We start from the raw sequence: 20563 nt of genomic DNA, 5'->3' as shown, positions 1-20563 counted from the left end.
AGTGATTTCAGATCGAGAATGAGGCATACACTCGGTCTCTGCACAGTGCTCGAGTTACCAGGGCGACTTGTTGTTTGAGGCAAGGATGAGGCTCTCTCCCCCTCGTTGCTAGAAGAGGGGGATGGCAGTGCCACCCCCTAAATCCCTTATTTGGAAGGAGCTGATGCAGCCACGTGGAAAGTTTGCAAATACCAAGAAACACACGATTGCACCTCATTTGCAGTAAACACTCACGCAAATTTACGCCTGACATTTCAACGTGCAGCCAAATGCGGCTTCTGTGGACAGGCTTTCCCCTTGTTCGTAATGTCGTGTCCTAACGCGAAGCAGCCAGAAAACGAGTTTGGGTCAAGCGCAGATGATCCTGATTTTGAAGGCGGGAAAACATGCTTTTGACCGATTCTGCCTGACCCCCTGCTTCTGCCACTGTTACGGCAGTGCAAATCCTCCAGCGAAACAACTGTAAAATGCCATCACCATAAAACAGGACGAGGAAGGTAAATCGAGATATCCTGACCTAAGAGGAATTCTCACCTTTCGAAGCTTTTTTCTTTCGGCTTCCATGGAGGACTGAAAGGAGTTGATTTCTGTGGCGTGTTCCTTCACGAGGTCCTCCAAGCCCTTCACGAACTGCTCCTTGAAATGGAGTTTTTCCTCATCCGTCTGACGTTTGATTCCCCGAAGTTCTTCCTCATAGCGTTGTTTCATGCTTCCTTTTTCAACAGTTGCAACTTCCCTGGTCTATAAAAAAAAATGCCTTAATAACACCAGTGCAACATTTCTTCTCTATTCAGCTCTATGCACACACCTCAGTCTCCATAAATTTTTACCAAACGAGCTAGCGGCCAAGTGTAGGCAGTCTCTGCCCTTTACCTACAAGGCAGGAGAGGGCTATTGGGAACAAGATATCTTTAACGTCCGCCTTCCCCACTAGACCGTGAGCTCCCCGAGAGCAAGGATCACATCTCCTAACTCTATTAAACTCTTCCAGGCACTTGGGTGTCACTGCGGTAGGGAGCTCAGTAACATTACTGATCAACAAAAATAGAGTCATCCAGGCACCTGGATCTGAAACGATTGGGCACTTGGTATTTACCCCCTCCTCAGCCCCACAGCATTTCTGTACGTATCTGTAATTTATTGCTATAATTTTTTTTTCATTAGTATTTATTGAGCGCTTACTATGTGCAGAGCACTTGGAATGTACAATTTGGCAACAGACAGGGACGATCCCTGCCCAGTGACGGGCTCACAGTCTAAACGAATATAATGATGGCATTTGTTAAGCGCTTACTATGTGCCAAGCAGGTGTTCTGAGCGCTGGGGTAGATGCGAGGTGTTCAGGCTGTCCCACGTGGGGCTCACACTCTTAATCCCCATTCTATAGATGAGATAACTGAGGCCCAGAGAAGTGAAGTGACTTGCCCAAAGTCACACAGCTCACAAGTGGCGGAGTCGGCATTAGAACCCACCACCTCTGACTCCCAGGCCCGGGATCTTTCCCCTGAGCCACGCTGCTTCTCTAATGTCTGCCTCCCCCTCTAGGCTATAAGCTTGTTGTGGGCAGGGAGCGATTCTACCAACTCTGATATACTGTACTCTCCCCAGAGCTTAGTACAGTGCTCTATACATACTATCATGGGGAAACTCTGAAGTGATCTCACCTCCCAAAAAAAGAATTCTTAATACTAGTGGTATAGTGCTAAGGTGCAGCACGGCGTAATGGATACAGCACAGGTCTGGGAGTCAGAAGGACCTGGGTTCTAATCCTGGCTCCACCACTTGTCTGCTGTGTAACTTTGGACAAGTCACTTCACCTCTCTCAGCCTCATCTGTAAAATGAGGCTTAAGAGTGGGAGCCCATGTGGGACAGGGACTGTGTTCAGGTTGATCAACTTGTACCTACCCCAGTGCTGAAAACAATGCTTGGCACATAGTAAGGGCTTAAAAAGTAACACAATTATTATTATTGCTATTATTATTCCTGGATAGAGGAAAACCCTAGGTACTAGAGCTCAGGGTTCTTTTTTTCATTTGGTTGGCAGAATTGCCGATTTGGGATCTGAGGGTTCCTATCAATCAATCAATCAATCAGTCAGTGATTCATATTTATCAAGTGCTTACTGTGTGCACAGCCCTTTCTTAAGCAGTTGGCGGGTACAATCCAAAAGAGTTGGTATACATGTTCCCCGCCCATTAAGGAGTTTACGGTCTAGACGGGGAGCCGGTCATTAAAATAAACTCTGGATATATACACAAGTGCTTTGGGGCTGAGGGCGAGAAGAAATTAAGAAAAGCAGTGTGAGAAGCAGCGTGGCTCAGCGGAAAGAGCCCGGGCTTGGAGTCAGAAGTCCTGGGTTCTAATTTGACTCCGCCACTTGTCCTCTATGTGACTTCTGGTAAGTCACTTAATTTCTCTGTGCCTCAGTCACCTCATCGGTAAAATGGGGATTAAGACTGTGAGCCCCACCTGGGACAACCTGATGACCTTGTATCTACCCCAGCGCTTAGAACGGTGCTTGGCACTTAGTAAGAGCTTAACAAATACCACAACTATTATTATTATTATTGTTAATTAAGGGTACAAACCCCAGCGCAAGGGTGACTCAGAAGGGAGAGGGAGCCAGGGAAATGAGAGCCTAGTCAGGGAAGGCCTCTCTACCAAATCAATCAATCATTCAAAAGCATTTATTAACCACTTCTTGTGTCCCGAGCACCTCACTAAGTATGTGAGAGACTTTGAAAACGCTAGAAGACTTGATCCTTGCCTTCCAGGAGCTGACCATCTAGCAGAAGAAAGATAGGGTAAATTATAGAAACAATCCAAGCACTTTATAGAGTGCTCTGCACACACTAAGCGCTCAATAAACGACTGAAAGAACGAATCCCTTCAGAACTAATAATAGATTAGTGGTTTTCCATATGAGAGTGTTTTTTTTCCCTTCGTCAGGCAGATGGTTTCCAGAATCTAGATCTCTACAGGAAGGGAATCGAACCTTTCTGAGCATCTGAGCATGTTCACTTCCTGCCGGGCCCGGTGCCCTTCCAGGGGCGAGCTGTTCCGGCTGGAACCGCGGGCCACGGAATTTTGATACTTCTGCTTCGTCGTCCTTCACGTTGGGGGAACCCGGTGCAGTTTTCACTTCATCTGTTAAAACAGAAATGGGGTTTCAGCATCATACGAGTTGCTGTAAACAAGGCCCCGCTGACACCCCAGCCCCATCCTCGGACACTTGTCTAGGATACACTGCTGGAGCCCTGCCCAAGTCACCCCTCTGAGCTTGCACTGGAGAGAGAATAATAATACTAACAATAATTGTGGTATTTGTTAAGCGCTTACTATGTGCAGAGCACTGTTCTAAGCGCTGGGGTAGATACAGGGTAATCAGGTTGTCCCACATGAGGCTCACAGTCTTAACTGTACTAAGCGCTGGGGTGGATACGAACAAATCGAGTCGGACACAGACCGCGTCCCATATGGGGCTCACAATCTCAATCCCCATTTTACAGAGGAGGTAACTGAGGCACAGAGAAGTTAAGCGACTTGCCTAAGGTCACAGAGCAGACAGTGGTGGAGCTGGAATTAGAACCCATGACCTTTTGACTTCCAGTGCCATGCTCTGTCCACTACCTGAGACGGGGATCTGGGCAGCCCTCTCTCTGAGTACTCCCTGTTGCTCCACCCCGATACCCCGACTGGAAGGGAATTCTGGCATTTTCAGGCCAGAAACACACAGGGAAACCTTGAAGAGTTTTGTAAACCATCCCCGGGATCCACCTCTGCCTTAATAACACTAATGTCATCAGACTCATCCACGAAACTAATGAGAGCAGCATTTATCACCTCTGCTTTCGGTCGTAACTCAAGATTGAAAGGCTGAAAAGGGTGAGATTTTAGGTCTGCTGATAGAATGTGATTTCTGTGAGCATCCTGACTGGTGCTCACATTCATCCACCCAACCTGCAACTACTGCCCAGGGAAGTAGGGGCCTGGGCTGCCTCCCTCTCCTCACGCCAACCTTATCTGGACTCTGGGAACCGCAGGCACCCCTAGGCTGGCATCAGGGGAAACCAGGGCTTCGAGGTGGAAAAACCTCCATGTTCTCTGCAGTCTGGAGCATGTCCTGGTGACAGGATCCCCAAGTCGGGGCGGGGGGCAGAGACGGGGCTAGGAGTATAATCCCTAATAACTTGCATTCTAAAAATGAGATTTTATCCAGGATGGTTCTCTTGCAAAATTATGAGGGGCTTACACAGACTCAGCCTTAAGCTGGCTCTTCACGCCTTCCCCATCGCCGTAGACTAGACCCCACCCCTCCGCCTCCGTGCCCCAATACCTCAGGTGGCTTCTTTAGGTGTGAGGAGAAGTGAGGCCCAGTTGTCTTTCTCTACCGGGCGGGTTTTCCAACGTCTTACCTGCTTTACTCAGCATTTGCCATTCCCGCATCGAGGTTCTCTCTTTTAGCACGGCCAGCTCTTCCCTCAGCTTTTTGACGGTGTTTTTCGACTCCAAACTCTCTCGTCCCGCCTCCGTGAGCTGCGCCTCCAGGTCCTGAAATAGATTTGTCCGTCTCTTATTTGTCCGGCCCCCGTCGGCTGCCCGTTCAGCACACGGCCCTAATCACTTTATCACGGCCTGCACATCGGTACCCAACAAGACTCAAAATTATTTTTTAAGACCTCTCCGAGCCCTTGACTCCCAGACAGCAACGGTAGAGGTAGTATAGATAAAGCTACGTTCTAAGGGCTGATTTTTTACAGAATCCTCTAAACAGACACAGTTCTGATCCCATAAGGGGCTCGTGATCTGAGAGGGAGGGAGAGCAGGTATCTGATCCCCATTTTAGAGCTGAGGAAACCGAGCCCGGGGCAGGTCTTCAGAGGGTCAGCAGTTGACCTGGGATTAGAACCCTGGTCCCCTGTCTCTCAGTCTACCACCCTCTCCACTAGGCCATGCTGCCTGTTTCAATCACTTGCCTGACACTGCCCGTGACAGTTGGCAACCAACCGAGATCTCTTCCTATCTGACAGACAATGACTCGCCCCATCTTCAAAGCTTTTCTGAAAGCACATCTCCTCCGAGAGGTCTGCCCCGTCGAATTCCCCTGCCTTTCCTCTTCTCCCACTCCCTTCTGCGCCATTTTGACTTGCCCCTTTTATTCATCCCCCCTCCCAACCCCACAGCACCTAAGTTCAGATCTGTGATTTTATTTATATTAATATCTGTCTCCCCCTCTAAAGTGCAAGCTCGTCACGAGCAGGGAATAGGTCTGTAATATTGTTAATAGTGTACTCTCCCAAGGCTCCGTACAGTGCTCTGCACACAGTAAGTGCTCAATAAATACTTCTGACTGACATGGAGTGCAGCTGAAAGACGATCGCACAATGGATCTCGTGCTACCTGAATGCGTTCTTTCAGCTTCAGGGAATATTTCTTCAATTCAGTGGTCTTCTGGCCTTTCGTCTCCAAGTCTGTCTCTAGCTTGGTCACTCGGGTCTGGAGAGAAGCCTCCTGGACCCGGAAGCTTTTTCTTAGCTCGGCTTCTTTCTGCTGCCACTGCTTCAGGTACTGCTGCGTGGCCTTTCTGAGAGCCTCGTTCTCTTTCTCGTAGCAGGCCTGGAGGTCCCTGGTTTTCTGGGCCGAGTCGGCGATCAGTTTTCGGTTCTCGGTTCTTAGCTTTTCCATTTCCCCAAGCGCGTTCTGCATCTCCTCCCTGAGGTCTGTCGCTCCCTCGCCCGCTGTCTCTCGGTTCTCGCTCTGAAACCCTTCACGGTCACTTGCAAAGGCCTCGGCCCCTTGGTTCGATGGCTGACTCTTCTTTTCCAAGTCCCCTTTGAAGTCCGGCCCCCGCTTGCAAAGGGAAGGGGGCTCTTCGACGCCGCCCGCTTCCATCCTGGGGTCCTGCCCCTCGCCCGGCTTCTCCCCCGAGGCCGAGTCGGCCTCAGGATGCTTGGTTTGCTGCTTCTGCTGCTCCGTGTTTGGCTCCTCTCCGGCTCTGCTTTGGAAATGGAGGAGCTTCTCCTTGGTCTCTGCCATCAGATCCTCTATCTCCTTCTCGTAGGCTTCCTTCAGGGCCTCGAGACTTGCCTCCTGTTCATCGTTTTTCATATTTAGGGCATAGATCACCTGCAGAAAACAAACGGAATATGCCTTTTTGCGTACAATGGCTTGGGTCGTGATACGCAAGGTACAGGGAAGAGAAAGATGCCTGGAAGGAAAAAGCAGGCCCAGTTTGGAATGGGATGGGAAAATGACTCACACCAACCTGTGCGGAGTCTTTTTCCTTTTAGGAAGGGTGGGTTCATCATTTTCCCACCCACAGAACCCACACTCTTTGCTGTCCCATATTTAGTGATAAAAGTTTAACTATGAGTTATTATTTACTGTAAAAATAGCAGCTAGGGCATGGGCCTGGAAGTCAGAAGGTCATGGGTTCTAATCCCAGCTCTGTCACTTGCCTGCTGTGTGACCTTGGGCAAGTCACTTCACTTCTCTGGGTCTCATTTACCTCATCTGTAAAGTGGGGATTGAGACTGTGAGCCCCCATGTGGGACAGGGACTGTGTCCAATCTAATTTGCTTGTATTCACCCCAGCACTTGGAACAGTGCTTGGCCCATTGTAAGCATTTATTAAATACTATAATAATTACTATTATTATCACTCCTTATTGTTTTGAAATACAAAGTGGTATTAGAAGGGTCAGTCCTCGACTTCCTCACCACTCTGGGCAAAATTTAAAGCCTTCAACAATCAAGATCTTCTTTGCCCTGGCCCCCCTTTTTTTTTTTTTAAATGGTATTTGTTAAGAGCCTACCACGTGCCAGGCTCTGTACAAAGCGCTGGGGTAGATGCAAGGTAACCAGGTTAGACAGAGTCCCTGTCCCACCTGGGGCTCACAGTCTTAATCCCCATTTTACAGGTGAGGTCACCGAGGCCCAGAGAAGTGAAGTAACTTGCCCCAGGTCACGCAGCAGACAAGTGGCAGAGCTGGGATTGGAACCCAGGTCCTTCAGACACCCAGGCCCGCACTTCTAACAGCTGTTATGGAGCTGTGGGACCCTCTTCCCATGAGGGAACTGCCTTTCGTGTTCTGAGCCCCCTCAGTGTCTGGCCCCACCTACCTCACCTCTCTACTTTCCTACTGCAACCCAACCCACACACCTCGCTCCTCTATTACTAACCTTCTCACTCTACCTCAATCTCTTCTATCTCCCGCAAACCTCTTCCCCACGTCCTGCCTCTGGCCTGGAATGTCCTCCCTCCTCATACCCGGCAGACAATTACTCTCCCGCACCTCAAAGCCTTATTGCAGGCCCATCTCCTCCAACAGGCCTTCCCAGACTAAGCCCCTCCTTTCCTCTTCTCCCACTCCCTTCTGCATCACCCTGATCTGTACTCTTTAGTCATCCCCCCCTCCCGGCCCCACAGCACTTATGTCCATATCTGTAATTCATTTACTTCTATTAATGTCTGTCTTCCCCTCTAGACTGTAAGCTCATTGTGGGCAGGGAATGTTTCTGTTTATTGTTATACTGTACTCTCCTGAGCGCTTAGTACAATGCTTGGCATACAGTAAGCACTCAATCAATACGACTGACTCAGTCATTCGCAGTAGCCTGATCTCCCTCACTGCAGGGTGGAAGAATCACTGCGGCGGGTTTGATTTCTTCTTTTCTCAGCCGGAGCTGAGCGACGGGATGCTCGGCTCGGGAAGGGAGAACTCAGCTGACTCGATCAACCAATCAGTGGTATTTTCTCAGCTCAGAGCACTGTTTGGGACAGTTCCATACATCAGAGTTGGTAGATATGTTCCCTGCCCACAAGGAGCTTACAGTCTACAGAGGGAGACAGATATTAAAATTAACTACAGGTAGGGGAAATAAGCAGAGTATAAGTATATATATATAAGCAGCCTGAATCAAGAATATATCTGCAGAGCCTTGCAAATGATTCTAAGACTAAATGGTCCAGAGAAAGCCATCAAAAGCTACTGACGTTTAGACTGGGAGGTGTGGGGTTGTTTCTTTTTCACCTATGAGAACTCAACCAGCTCCCAGCCCATATGACAGGTTTACTTGGCAGAATATCATTTGATCAATCAGTGGCATTTACTGAGCACTTACTATGTGCCAGAACAGTGTTCTGAGCACTTGAAGAATATGATAATAATAATCAGGGTATTTTTTAAGCACTTACTATGTGCTGGGGAAGATACAAGTTAATCGAATACAGTTCCTGTCCCTCATGGGGATCACATTCTTAAGCCCCTTTTTACAGGTGAGGTAACTGAGGCCCGGAGAAGTTAAGTGACTTGCCCAAGGTCACACAGCAGACCTTGGTGGAGCTGGGATTTGAACCCATGTCCTTCTGACTCCCAGGCCCGTGCTCCATCCACTACACACCAGCAATTATGAAGGCCTCGGATACACAGACCCATCCGAGCCCCTACTCCAAAACAGCAACAACCAAAAAACAGACTAAATGTTCCCTTTGATTTTAATCCCGAAGGTTTCAGATATTTTCAGCTACTCATCTGGACCGTACTAAGGGTCCGATCACATGACTACTACTTCCTGGGCTTCCCCGGGCATGGATTTAATATCCCATTCCATCGAATATTCACACTCCAGATTGATTTCAAGCTCCAGCCGGCCATAAAAAGCAACGAGACCAACCAGCTGGTTCCATTCAGGCCATCCACTACGACCAGCCGATTAGACGCCTAAGCCTTCCCCGAAATAACCCCGGCGGCATCCGGGGAAAGCACAGGAGACCACCTCCTTAGACACGTCGCATTCCGAGAGTCAAAACACCTGTTGCAAACCTTGTGACCTTCTTTTCTTTTAAAAACAAATGGCACGTGTTAAGCACTGCCTATGTTCCAGGCACAGAACTAAGTGCTGGGGTAAAACGAGCTTATCCTGTTCGACGTGATCCCTGTCACACATGGAGCTCACAGTCTTAATCCCCACTTTACAGATGAGGTAACTGAGACACCAAGAAGGGAAGTGACTTGCCCAAGGTCACACAGCAGACAAGTGGCAGAGCCTGGATTAGAACCCAGGTCCTCTGACTACCAGGCCTAGGCTCTTCCCACTAGGCCATGCTGCTCATATACGCTTGTACTGCTTCAATCCTCACTGTACGGTCGGTTAATTCTCTCTACCCACCCAGGCCGCTGTTTGGAACAATAAAGGGTCGGGCAGGGCTTGGTATAAAGATCCTTCTTCTCTGGACAGTGATGTCTGGGCTCGCCTCCTCAACACGTTAATGCTATTTATTGAACACTTCCTGCCTGCAGAGCACTAAACACGTGGAGAACACAACAGAGTCGGTAGACGTGATGCCTGCTCTCGAGGATCTTTTAATCTAGCAGGGGAGACCGACACAAAAATACATTACATGTACTGGAAGACAATAGAATTTAGGATTTCGGAAGGAGCGAGGGGGAGGAATCAATCAATCGTATTAACTTAGGGCTTTCCGTGTGTTGAGCAATGTACTAAATGCTTGGGAAAGAACAGTGTAACAGATCTGGTAGACATATTCCCTGCCCACGAGGATCGTACGGTCTAGAAGGAACTTACAGTCTCGAGGAATCTAGTAAGTGCTCATAAACACTACTGATCGATTGATTAATCCAGGTCACTGGGATGCAATGCCATCAGGTAGTGCCTTTTCACTGAACCTGGACAGAGAGACGTCTTTATTCTCCACAAACCAGATCAAAAAGCGTGGAGTAGACCAAGTGGAGGGGTGGGGGGTGGGTGGAGTATCCTAGCGGAGAGAGCACAGGCCTGGGAGTCAGAGGACTTGCCAGTCAGTCATATTTATTGGATGCTTCCTGTGTGCAGAGCACTGTACTAAGCATTCAGGAGAGTACACTATAGCAATAAACAGACACATTCCCTGCCCACAGCGAGCTTGGGTTCTAATCTCAGCTCCTCCACTTGTCTGCTGTGTGACCCCGGGCAAGTCACTTCACTTCCCTGCGCCTCAGTTCCCACATCTGTAAAATGGGGATTAAGACAGTGAGTCCCATACGGGACAGGGACTGTGTCCAACCCGATTTGCTTATATCCACCTCAGCGCTTAGTACAGAAGCAGCTCAGCGTGGCTTAGTGGAAAGAGCCCGGGTTTGGGAGTCAGAGGTCATGGGTTCTAATCCCGGCTCTGCCACTCGTCAGCTGTGTGACTGTGGGCGAGTCACTTCACGTCTCCGGGCCTCATCTGTAAAATGGGGATTAACTGTGAGCCTCACGTGGGACGACCCGATGACCCTGTATCCACCCCAGCGCTCAGAACAGTGCTCTGCAGAAAGTAAGCGCTTAACAAATACCGACATTATTATTACAGTGCCTGGCGCACAGAACTCGCATAACAAATGCCACAATTATTATTACTGTCTGCGGTTTGACCTTGAGCAAGTAACTTCACTCTGCCTCAGTTACATCATCTGTAAAATGGCTATTAAGACTGTGAGTCCTAAGTGGGACGGGGACCGTGTCCATCCCAATTGTCTTGTAGCTACCCTAGTGCTTCGTGCAGTGACTGGCACATATTAAGCACTTGACGATACCATTAAAAAAAGTGAAGGATGTGGACACGATAAAGGTTTGCCCTGATTTCCAAGTAGGAGTGACCTTTGCCCAGAGCACAGTGAAGATGCCTCCCTTCTTGAACGGACTGGTCCTGGGCTTTCCCAGTAGTCATCCAAGACCTGAGAAACTCTAACCTTTATAGATCCCTGCTAGGATAAAGTCTGGCTCAATTCCTCAACCACAGATTTGGAGATGCCAGCTGGCTCTCACTGCTAATTAGTTCCTCAATTTTATTCTAAACCAAGAGGAGGATCAGAAGGGCTCTTCGTTACTAATAATAACGGTATTTGTTCATCATTTACCATGAGCCAAGCGCTGTGTTAAAGCCAGGGGTAGATGCGATATAATCAGATCAGAGAAAATTCTTGTCCCACGTGGGGCTCTCAGGCTAAGAAGGAGGGAGAACAGGTATTTAATCCCCATAGCAGAGATGAAGAAACAGGCAGAGAAGCTAAATGACTTACTTACAAAAGGTCACGCAGCAGAGAAATGGCAGAGCTGGGATTAGAATCTAGGTCTCCTGACTCCCAGTTCTGTGTATTCTAATTCTTCCTCTAGAGAATGGCACAGACGTTTTGACTAAGGGATTCCCGAGTGCCATCTGGAGATAAGACGGCAGTTCTTCCAGCTCCTTGGGTTAGCCATTTTGGTTATGCGTGTTTTCTGATTTCTATTTAAATTCAGCAGGGGAGCCCAGTGGCCTTTGCACTGGGCTCATCCTTAATGAACCATTCAAAATGATCGAGGCTGCCGGCGCTAATGACAAACGGGTTTCTAGCCTCGCCCGAACAGTCCGAGAACCTTCTCCCTTCGTACTTGGCAATTTACTGATGTCCCATCTGCTAAACTCCCAACTGTTTGTTTTTTTTTTAGTGGTACTCGTTATGCACTTTTTATGTGTCAAGCACTATTCTAAGTGCTGAAGTAGATTCAAGTTAATCAGGTCAGACACAGTCCCTGCCCCACATGGGGCTCACAGAGGGCAGAGAATGTGTCTGTTACATTTTATCGTACTCTCCCAAGCGCTTAGTACGCCGTGCTGCACACGGTAAGCACTCAATAAATATGACTGACTGACTAAATAGGAGGGAGTTGGATTTAATCCTACAGTTGAGGAAACAGGCACAGAGAAGTGAAGCGACGCGCTCGAGGTCCCACAGTAAGCGGTTGGCAGAGGCAGGATTAGAAACCAGGTCCTCTGACTCCCTGGCCCTTGCTCTTTCCATTAGGCCATACTGCTTCCCCTGTTATATAGGGTTTGAACTGCACTACGAACACTCCTTTTTCAACATGGGGCTGTGTTAGGTTCGGAACGTAATCCGGTGATTCAGACCGATTCCCACCCTCGTAGGGAAGGGGAAGTCATTTTAAAGAGTCGATGAGTGCCTTGGTCAGATTTGGAGAAAATCCCCACTGGCCAGGCACAGACATGGAGAAAAGGATGAGGGTGGTAAAGATCTTTCACTTGTCAATTGAGTTTACTGGAGTCAATTTTCCATGATTTATTTATTCGTATTAACGTCTGTCTCCCCTCTAGACTGTAAGTTCGTTGTGGGCAGGGAATGTGAGAAGCAGCAGGGCCTACCGGAGACAGCATGGGCTTGGGAGTCAGACGGTCCTGGGTTCTAATACCGGCTCTGCCAGTTATTTGCTGGGTGCCCTTGGGCAAGTCACTTAACTGCTCTGGGCCTCAGTTTCCTCAACGGTAAAATGGGAATACCTACTCTCCCTCCTACTCAGAATATGAGCCCCATGTGGGACAGGGACTGTATTTGACCTAATTAACTTACAACTATTCCATGGTTTATAACAGGGTTTGATAATAATAATAATGATGGTATTTGTTAAGCGTTTACTACGTGCAAAGCACTGTTCTAAGCGCTGGGGGGATACATAGTAAATGCTTAACAAATACCATTAAAAAACCCCTGTTACATTGTACTCTCTTCAGAGCTTAATACACGCTGGAGAGGCAGTGTAGCTTCATGGAACGAGCACGGGCTTAGGTGTCAGAGGTTGTGGGTTCTAATCCCAGCTCCGCCACTTGTCAGCTGTGTGATGTTAGGCAAACCAATGAACTTTTCTATGCCTCAGTTACCTCATCTATAAAATGGGGATTAAGACTATGAGCCCCACATGGGACAGCCTGATAACCTTGCATCTATCCCGGCACTTAGAACAGTGCTTGGCACATAGTAAGCACTTAACAAATACCATCATTACATTACCATTACAGTGCTCTGCATACAGAAAGTAAATACCATTGATTGATTGAATTTTGCCACAAATCATGTTTTCACTGTGCATTTTGGAGAGAATGGTGTTAGGAAATTAGAGAAGGTCAACCAACAGCTCCTAGTAAATAAGGTTATATTCTAAGGACTTATTTTGTGCCAAGAACTGGGGTGGATACAAAATTATCAAGTTGGTCACAGTCCCCGAGACATCGACTACTAATCTAAGAGGCGAAAATCAGGAGTCTTATTCCCATTTATCAGAGGAGGAAACTGAGACCCAGAGAGGAGAAGCGATTAGCCCAAGGTCACGCAGCAGTCCAGTGGCAGAGAAGGGGCAAGAACCCAGGTCCCCTGACTTCCTGTCCTGGGTGCTTTTCCTCCAGGACACACTGCCTTTCTGCCAGAACCGTGAGCCTTGGGTTACCTCATCTATAAAATGGGAATTAAGTGTGAGCCCCATGTGGGACGGGGAATGCGTCCAACCCGTTTTGCTTGTATCCACCCTAGTGCTTCATACAGTAGCATGGCACATAGTAAGTGCTTAACAAATACCACAATAATAATTATTATTATTGTTATTATTATTATTTGAGTTCTCCTCATTGGAGGATTCTGCAAAAATTCAACTGTGCGCTATAGGAAAACTGGGTGGAATTCTAATTTTTCTCCAGCAATCATTATTATGTTTCTGGCATCCTGGCAGGTAGCCAGAGCCCACCCCATCCTTCTCAGCCTTCTTCTTCTAATAATAGTAATAAGAATGGCGGTATTTCTTAAGCACTTCTTATGTGTCAAGCACTGTTAGGAGCACTGAGTAGATACAAGCTAATTAGACAAGACACAGTCTCTGCCCCACGTCTTCATCCCCATTTTATAGATGAGGTAACTGAGACCCAGAGAAGTGAAGTGACTTGCCCACGGTCACATAGCAGACACGAGGCGGAGCCGGGATTAGAACCCAGGTCCTTCTGATTCCCAGCTTGTGCTCTATCCACTAGACCAAGCTGCTGCTTCTCTCGTGTTACTAGTGAAAAGATGAACGTGGGTCTGAATAGCCCTCGACGCACAGTTGCCAAGCAGCAGGATCATTCACAGCTCTCTACACGTAGTTGATGGGGATGATTCACGTGCTTTCTGCTGCTTTTTAGAAATTGGCTTTGGGGAAGAAAAAACAAATTAAAATTCACCAGGAAGGAAGCAGTTCCCTCTCAAAATGACTCCCAGCACCATTATCCAGATGCAGCGTGGCCTGGTGAAAAGAGCCCGGTCCTGAGAGTCAGAGGACCTGGATTCTAATCCCACCTCCACCACTTGTCTGCCGGGTGACCTTGGGCAAGTCACTTCACTTCTCTGTGCCTCAGTTTCCTCATCTTCAAAATGGGGATTCAATGCCTGTTCTCCTGCCTAATAAACGCCCAATAAATACGATTGCATGAATGAATGAATGCCTCCTTAGAGCTTACTGTGAGCTCCACAAGGGGCCTGATTATCTTGTATCCACCCCAGTGCTTAACACAGTGTTTGGCACATAGAAAGCACTTAACAAATACCACAATTATCATTCTCCATCAATCAGTTGTATTTATTGAATACTTATTGTGCATTGAGCACTGTCCTAAATGCTTGGGAGAGTACAATAGAGTTGGCAGACATGTTTCCTACCCACAGGGAGCTTAGGGTCTAGAGGGAGAGAAAGACATTAAAATTAATTATGGAATAGACACTCCATATGAGTGCCTGTGGACATGTGTCATGCAAACATGTATGTGAATGAAGGCCTACATGCACGCCCATAAGCTCAGAGGTGATTGTCTATATTCTTGGAAGGGCTCAGACTCACCTGTAGACAATATTTTTGTGTGTGCGCGCGCGCGCACGCACACACACACACACACACACATGCATGTATACAGGTGCTTGTATTTACCTGATGTAGATGCACACCTGTGTGCACCGAAATTAATCAATCATATCTGAGGGCAATGTGTATTTTTGCCTGTACGTGTATATGAAAGCATGTTTAAGAGCAAATATCAATTAATCATTTTGATTGAGCATCTGCAGCCATAGCACTGTACTGAGTATTTGGGAGACTACAGTTGAGCTAGTAAACATGATTTCTGTTCTCAAGGACCTCACAGTCTACCATATGCAGGTGTGCATTTAATTAGAGAAACAAAAAAACACACCACACGACCGGTCTTTAAACCAAAAGAGTGAGAAATAGGGACCGCTGACGAACAGACAAAAAAAACCACCCTACGATAGCTTGGTCGTGTTGCTAGCCTTGCTACTCTCGGAAATAAATTCTTTAATCTTTGCCTGGAAAGCTCCCACTTGAGATCATTTTGGACGTCACTCTCTGAAATATTAGAGGCAACTACTCATTCAATCGTTCATTCAATTCATTCATTGGTATTTTATCGAGTGCTTACTATGTGCAGGGGACTGTACTAAGCGCTTGGGAGCATACAGCAATAAGCAGGCACATTCCCTGCCCACAGTGAGCTTACAGTTTGGAGGGGAAGGGGATTATATACCTTAGAGCTATGGGATTGTGGGTGGGGTGAATAGCAAGTGCGTCGAGGCTCCAGAAAGAGGAAATTTCCAAATCTCCACCGACAGACCCTCAAATGTTCGGTACCCAGGTGCCCCAAAATTGGTGGGAGAGTCCTGTGTGCCAACGGAACACCCCTACACTCCTCCTCCAACCTCCCCCGACCATCCTGAAAACTGGACTGGCTTTACCCAGTTGGAGAGCCTAATCATCTTCCTGTCCAGCTCCCTGCAACTTTCAAAGATAATAATAATGATGATGGTATTTGCTAAGTGGTTACTAGGTGCCCGGCATTGTACTAAGCGCTGGGGTGGATACGAGCAAATCGAATTGGACACACGGCAACGGAAGCACACTAACATGCCGATTTACCCAGCTCTAGCACAGGTGGGAAGACTTTGGGCACCTTGAATGCTCATCACGCCATTTTGGAAAGCTTCCGGGAGTCAGTCAGGGGGATGATGCCGAACATTTCCCCTCAGCTTCAACAGCCCCTACAGTTCTGACATGAAACCGTGCAGCCGGGAGCACGTTCACTGAACATTATTCCTTTTCTTCTGTGGGGATGCTATTGGGATCAAAGCTTGTTTTCCCAGTAGGAAACGCTGAGAAAAAAAGCAACATGCACCTCCCCTACTTCTAATGCAGTCCTTAAGCCAAAAGAAGTTCAGTCTTGGACCTGATATCGACTTTTAGAAGGCTTCTCCTCCTCTTGGCTTTTCACAAGGGCTGGTTTTTGGGGGGGTTTTTTGGCTTAGAGAAAAATTAAAGGAGAGAGTCCAAATCCCAGCCCACTATCATTTCCTTTTTTCTTGTTCCCTAGTTTTACGCATTCCTGCATTCTTGAGATAACACTGGACATGGAAAGCATCAAGGTTGTGGCAAATTGAACACAAATATATTCTACTAATCGCATCACAGAAGCAGAGCCAAGTCACCAGGATGCCTCCTTTGTAAAATATAGAATATATTTTTCTATTCTATAAAATAGAGAATAAATATTATAAAATAGAATAAATAATATAAAATACCAGGAGATAACAGAGTCTCCTGTAGAGAGGCAACGTGACCTGTTGGAAAGAACGAGGGACCAGGAGTGAAGAGACATGGATTCTAGGCCCGGCCCTGCCACTGGCCTGCTGTGTGATCCAGGGCAAGTCACTTAACCTCTCTGTGTCTCATTTTCTTCATCTGTAAAATGGGGACTAAATACCTGTTCTCCCGCCTGCTCAGACTGCAAGTCCCATGTGAGGCAGGGATTGTGTCTGATCGGATTGCATCGTACCTACCCCGGTGCTTAGTACGGCGCTAGCACGTAATAGCATGGCGTAGTGGATAGAGCACGGGCCTGGGAGTCAGAATAACAGGGGTTCTAATCTCGACTCTGCCACTTGTCTGCTGTGTGACCTTGGGCAAGTCATTTGACTTCTCTGTGCGTCAGTTGCCCGTCGGTAAAATAGGGATTGAAACTGTGAGCCTCACGTGGGACAGGGATTGTGTCCAACCCAATTTGCTTGTATCCACCCTAGTGCTTAGTACAGTGCTTGGTGCATAGTAAGCACTTAACTAATACCAGAATCATTAATTATTACTTCATAATAAGTACTTAGTAAAAGCCATCAATTATTATTATGCTATGCTGCCTGCCCAGAGGAATGCATGTGATGTCACATGCACCCGGGACTCTGGCATCCGTGAAAGCCAATCTGCACGACAGACTGGGGAAACTGCAAGGCGTAAGGGATAGAGCATGGACCTGGGAGTCCAGAGGACCTGGGTTCTAATCCCGGCTCCTATGTGGCCCTGGGCAAGTAACTTCACTTCTCTGTGTCTCAGTTCCCTCATCTGCAGAATGACAATTGAGACTGTGAGCCCCATGTGGGACCGGGACTGTGTCCAACCTGATTAGCTTGTTTCTACCCCAGCACTTAGAACAGTGCTCAATACATAAAAAGTGCTTAACAAATAACATCATCATCATTCAAACAAATAAAATCAAGCCCGGGTGAAATCAGTCACTTGTATTTCAATCAATCGTATTTACTGAGCGCTTCCTGTGTGCACAGCATTGTACTAAGCACTTGGGAGAGTCCACTATAACAGATCTGGTAGGCGCATTCATTCAATCGTACTCACTGAGCACTTACTGTGTGCAGAGCACTGTACTAAGTCCTTGGGAGAGTACAATATAACAATAAAAAACACATTCCCTGCCCTTGACGCTGTTTAGTGCCATTGTTCTTGTCTGTCCGTCTCCCCCGATTAGACCGTAAGCCCGTCAAACGGCAGGGACTGTCTCTATCTGTTGCCGACTTGTTCATCCCAAGCGCTTAGTACAGTGCTCTGCACATAGTAAGCGCTCAATAAATACTATTGAATGAATGAATTCCCTGCCCACAACGAGCTTACAGTCTAGAGGTCCCAGCCCGCAGTGAGCTTACAGCCTAGACGGGGAGATAGACATGGATAAAAATAAATTATGGACATAGCAGTGCTGTGGGTGAAAGAGGGAAAACGATCACCCCTATTCCTGTAATGGACTGGCATTTATTTTACAGTGCGTGTATCCTGGGGCTGCTAGAAAACTTTGGGCTTATTGCCTTCCAGCCTGCTGGCTGACTTCACCTCTCAAAACCACCTTCATTAGCATGATTTCATTACAGGTCAGCCAGTCGCGGACATATTCGTTCAGATCGCCTCAGACATTAATGGAGAGGCAGCTGGCTGAGAGAGTGAATGAAGGATTTCTTAGCTCTATTTAATGAAAATTTATACAAGATATCTCCATTAGACCCCACAGCTTAAATCAGGGCAGCTTTCTTATTATCTGGAGGCTGCAGGTGATTTATGGTGGGTAATGTTACATTCCTTCTGAGCTGGCCGCTTTCAGCCTCACTCCACGGCCTGAGTCGCATGTAAAGCAGACTCTAAAAATCCTTACTGTGCCCGGCATTTTGGGAATCAGTGGGAACAAATATCCAGCTTATTAGCTCAAACAAATAATAAGAACACTGATGATGGTGCTTATTATCTGCTTACTAGGTGTCAAGGACTGAGTGAAACACTGGAGTAGACCCAAGAAAATCAGATCGGACCGTCTCTGTCCTACAAGGGACTCACATTCCAGAGGGAAAGCGACCAGGGATTTTATTTCCATTTCACAGGAGGAAATTGAGGCTCAGAGCGGTTAAGTGACTTGCGCAAGGTCACCGCCTGCAAGAGGTGGAGCTAGAAATTGAATCGGGGTCTGGATTTCCAGTCCACTAAGATCAAAAAATCACCAAACAGAAATCCTTGGCACCAGAGAAGAATGCAGCGAAACAACAGGATAAGAGAGATCTGCTAAGGGATTTTGTTCGGCTGCACCTCACAGCAGTAGAACGGTCTTCTGGATGAGAGAGACGGCACAGAATAAATGAAGACGCAAGCAAGCCCGTTATGGTGGGGGTGGGGGTGGGTACGTGTGCGTGTGTGTGACTTTCCCCTCTCCCTAATCTATTTTATTGTCTGCCTCCCCCTGTAAATTGTAAGCTCCTTGTGGGAGGGGATCCTATCTACCAAGAAAAGCAGCATAGTTCTAGAGGATAGAGCACAGACCTAGGAGTCAGAAGGACCTGGATTCTAATCCTAGCTCCACCACTCGTCTGCTGTGTGATCTTGGTCAAATCACTCCCCTTCTGTGTGCCTCAGTTACCTCCTCTGTAAAATGGGGATTGAGACAGTGAGTCCCATGTGGACATGGACTGTGTCCCACCTGATTAGCTTGCATCCCGCCCCAGTGCTTAGTTCAGTGCCTGGCACGTATTCAGTGCTTAACAAGTATTATAAAACGACTCTGAGGTATTGTACTCTCCCAAGTGCTTAGTACAGTGCTCTATTAACACCCTTGATTGTGATTATGGTCATTTCGTTTCATCCTTGTTGTCCCTATCATAATCAACACCAGTCGCTACATCATCAAAACCCATTTCAGAACCACCTAGTCAAGCACAGCGACTCAGTCAGTTGTATTTATTGAGCGCTTACTGTGTGCCGAGGACTGTACCAAGCACTCGGGAGAGCGCTACCTGCCCAGAGAACTGGACCTCCCGCTGCTCAGAGCAGGTTTACTTCCAAATAAGATCATTCGAAAATACTAAGAATGGGAAGAAGGTCAGACAAGGAACACCTTAGAAATCTGAGTACTAAATGGTGGCTCTCGAGCAATTTGTCATCCAGAAAAGTAAATGGCGCGTGCCGTGGGTTTTTTGTGAACCTGAGGTACGTGGCTAAAACGAGAACCTCTTTCAGATATCTCTTTCTCCCTAGTCCCACTCCCTTCTGCATCGTCTTTGCTCTTGGATTTGCACTCTTTCTTTAGTCACCCCACCCTCAGCGCCACAACACTTACGTACATATCCATAATTGATTTTAATGTGTTTCCCCCTCTAGACGGCAAGCTCCTTGTAGACAAGGAACATGTCTACCAACTCCATTCATTCATTCAATCGTATTTATTGAGCGCTTACTGTGTGCGGAGCACATTTCGGCAATGGATAAAGACAATCCCTACCCAAAATCTATCATATTGTACTCTCCCAAGCGCTTAGTACAGTGCTGTGCACTCAGTGATTGATTGACTGCAAGACTCTCTTCATCTTCTTGGTGGCTTTTGGCTTCCTTTCAGTTCTTGACCTGTTCTCCCCTCATCTAAGATGGTGAATCCCCATGTGGGACAGGGATGGCCTCCAAATTGATTATTTTGTATCTACCCTAGGTCTTAGTAGAGAGAAGCAGCGTGGCTAGTGGACAGAGTACGGTCCTAGGAGTCGGAAGGACCTGGGTTCTAATTCCGGCTCTGCCAAATGGTTGCCGGGTGACCTTGGGCAAGTTACTTCACTTCTCTGTGCCTCAGTTGCCTCATCTGTAAAACGGGGTTTAAGATTGTAAGCCCCATATGGGACAGGGACCGGATCCAAACTGATTAACTTGTACCTACCCCAGCTCTTAGAAAAGTGCTCGGCATGTAGTAAGCACTTAACAAGTACCATGATTATTATCATGAATTTGGGGGCAACAAAAGAAAGGAAAAGGGAATGAGAATCAGAACTTGCTCCTTCCTTTTATGGTTATATTTTCATTTCCATTCCAAATGCCCAAACCAGTCAGCCAGCCTGTGGTTTGTAT

General features: G+C 47.3%; 1 protein-coding gene across 4 annotated transcripts in view; it reads right to left on the bottom strand.

Annotated features, from left to right (window-relative positions):
• The window catches only part of FAM184B (family with sequence similarity 184 member B), a 68924-nt gene that overhangs the window by 32357 nt on the left and 16004 nt on the right, over positions 1-20563 (bottom strand). For all 4 annotated transcript variants that reach the window (XM_029083265.2, XM_029083269.2, XM_029083268.2 and 1 more), the window contains exons 2-5: positions 5402-6127; positions 4417-4552; positions 2997-3148; positions 535-741 (exon numbers count right to left, since the gene is read on the bottom strand). In XM_029083265.2, the coding sequence (XP_028939098.1) occupies positions 535-741; positions 2997-3148; positions 4417-4552; positions 5402-6127 (1221 nt within the window). The remainder of the gene's footprint in view (positions 1-534; positions 742-2996; positions 3149-4416; positions 4553-5401; positions 6128-20563) is intronic.

The sequence above is a fragment of the Ornithorhynchus anatinus genome, chromosome 18 (assembly GCF_004115215.2).
Source record: "Ornithorhynchus anatinus isolate Pmale09 chromosome 18, mOrnAna1.pri.v4, whole genome shotgun sequence".
NCBI lineage: Eukaryota > Metazoa > Chordata > Mammalia > Monotremata > Ornithorhynchidae > Ornithorhynchus > Ornithorhynchus anatinus.
This window is presented reverse-complemented; position numbering and strand designations above follow the sequence as displayed.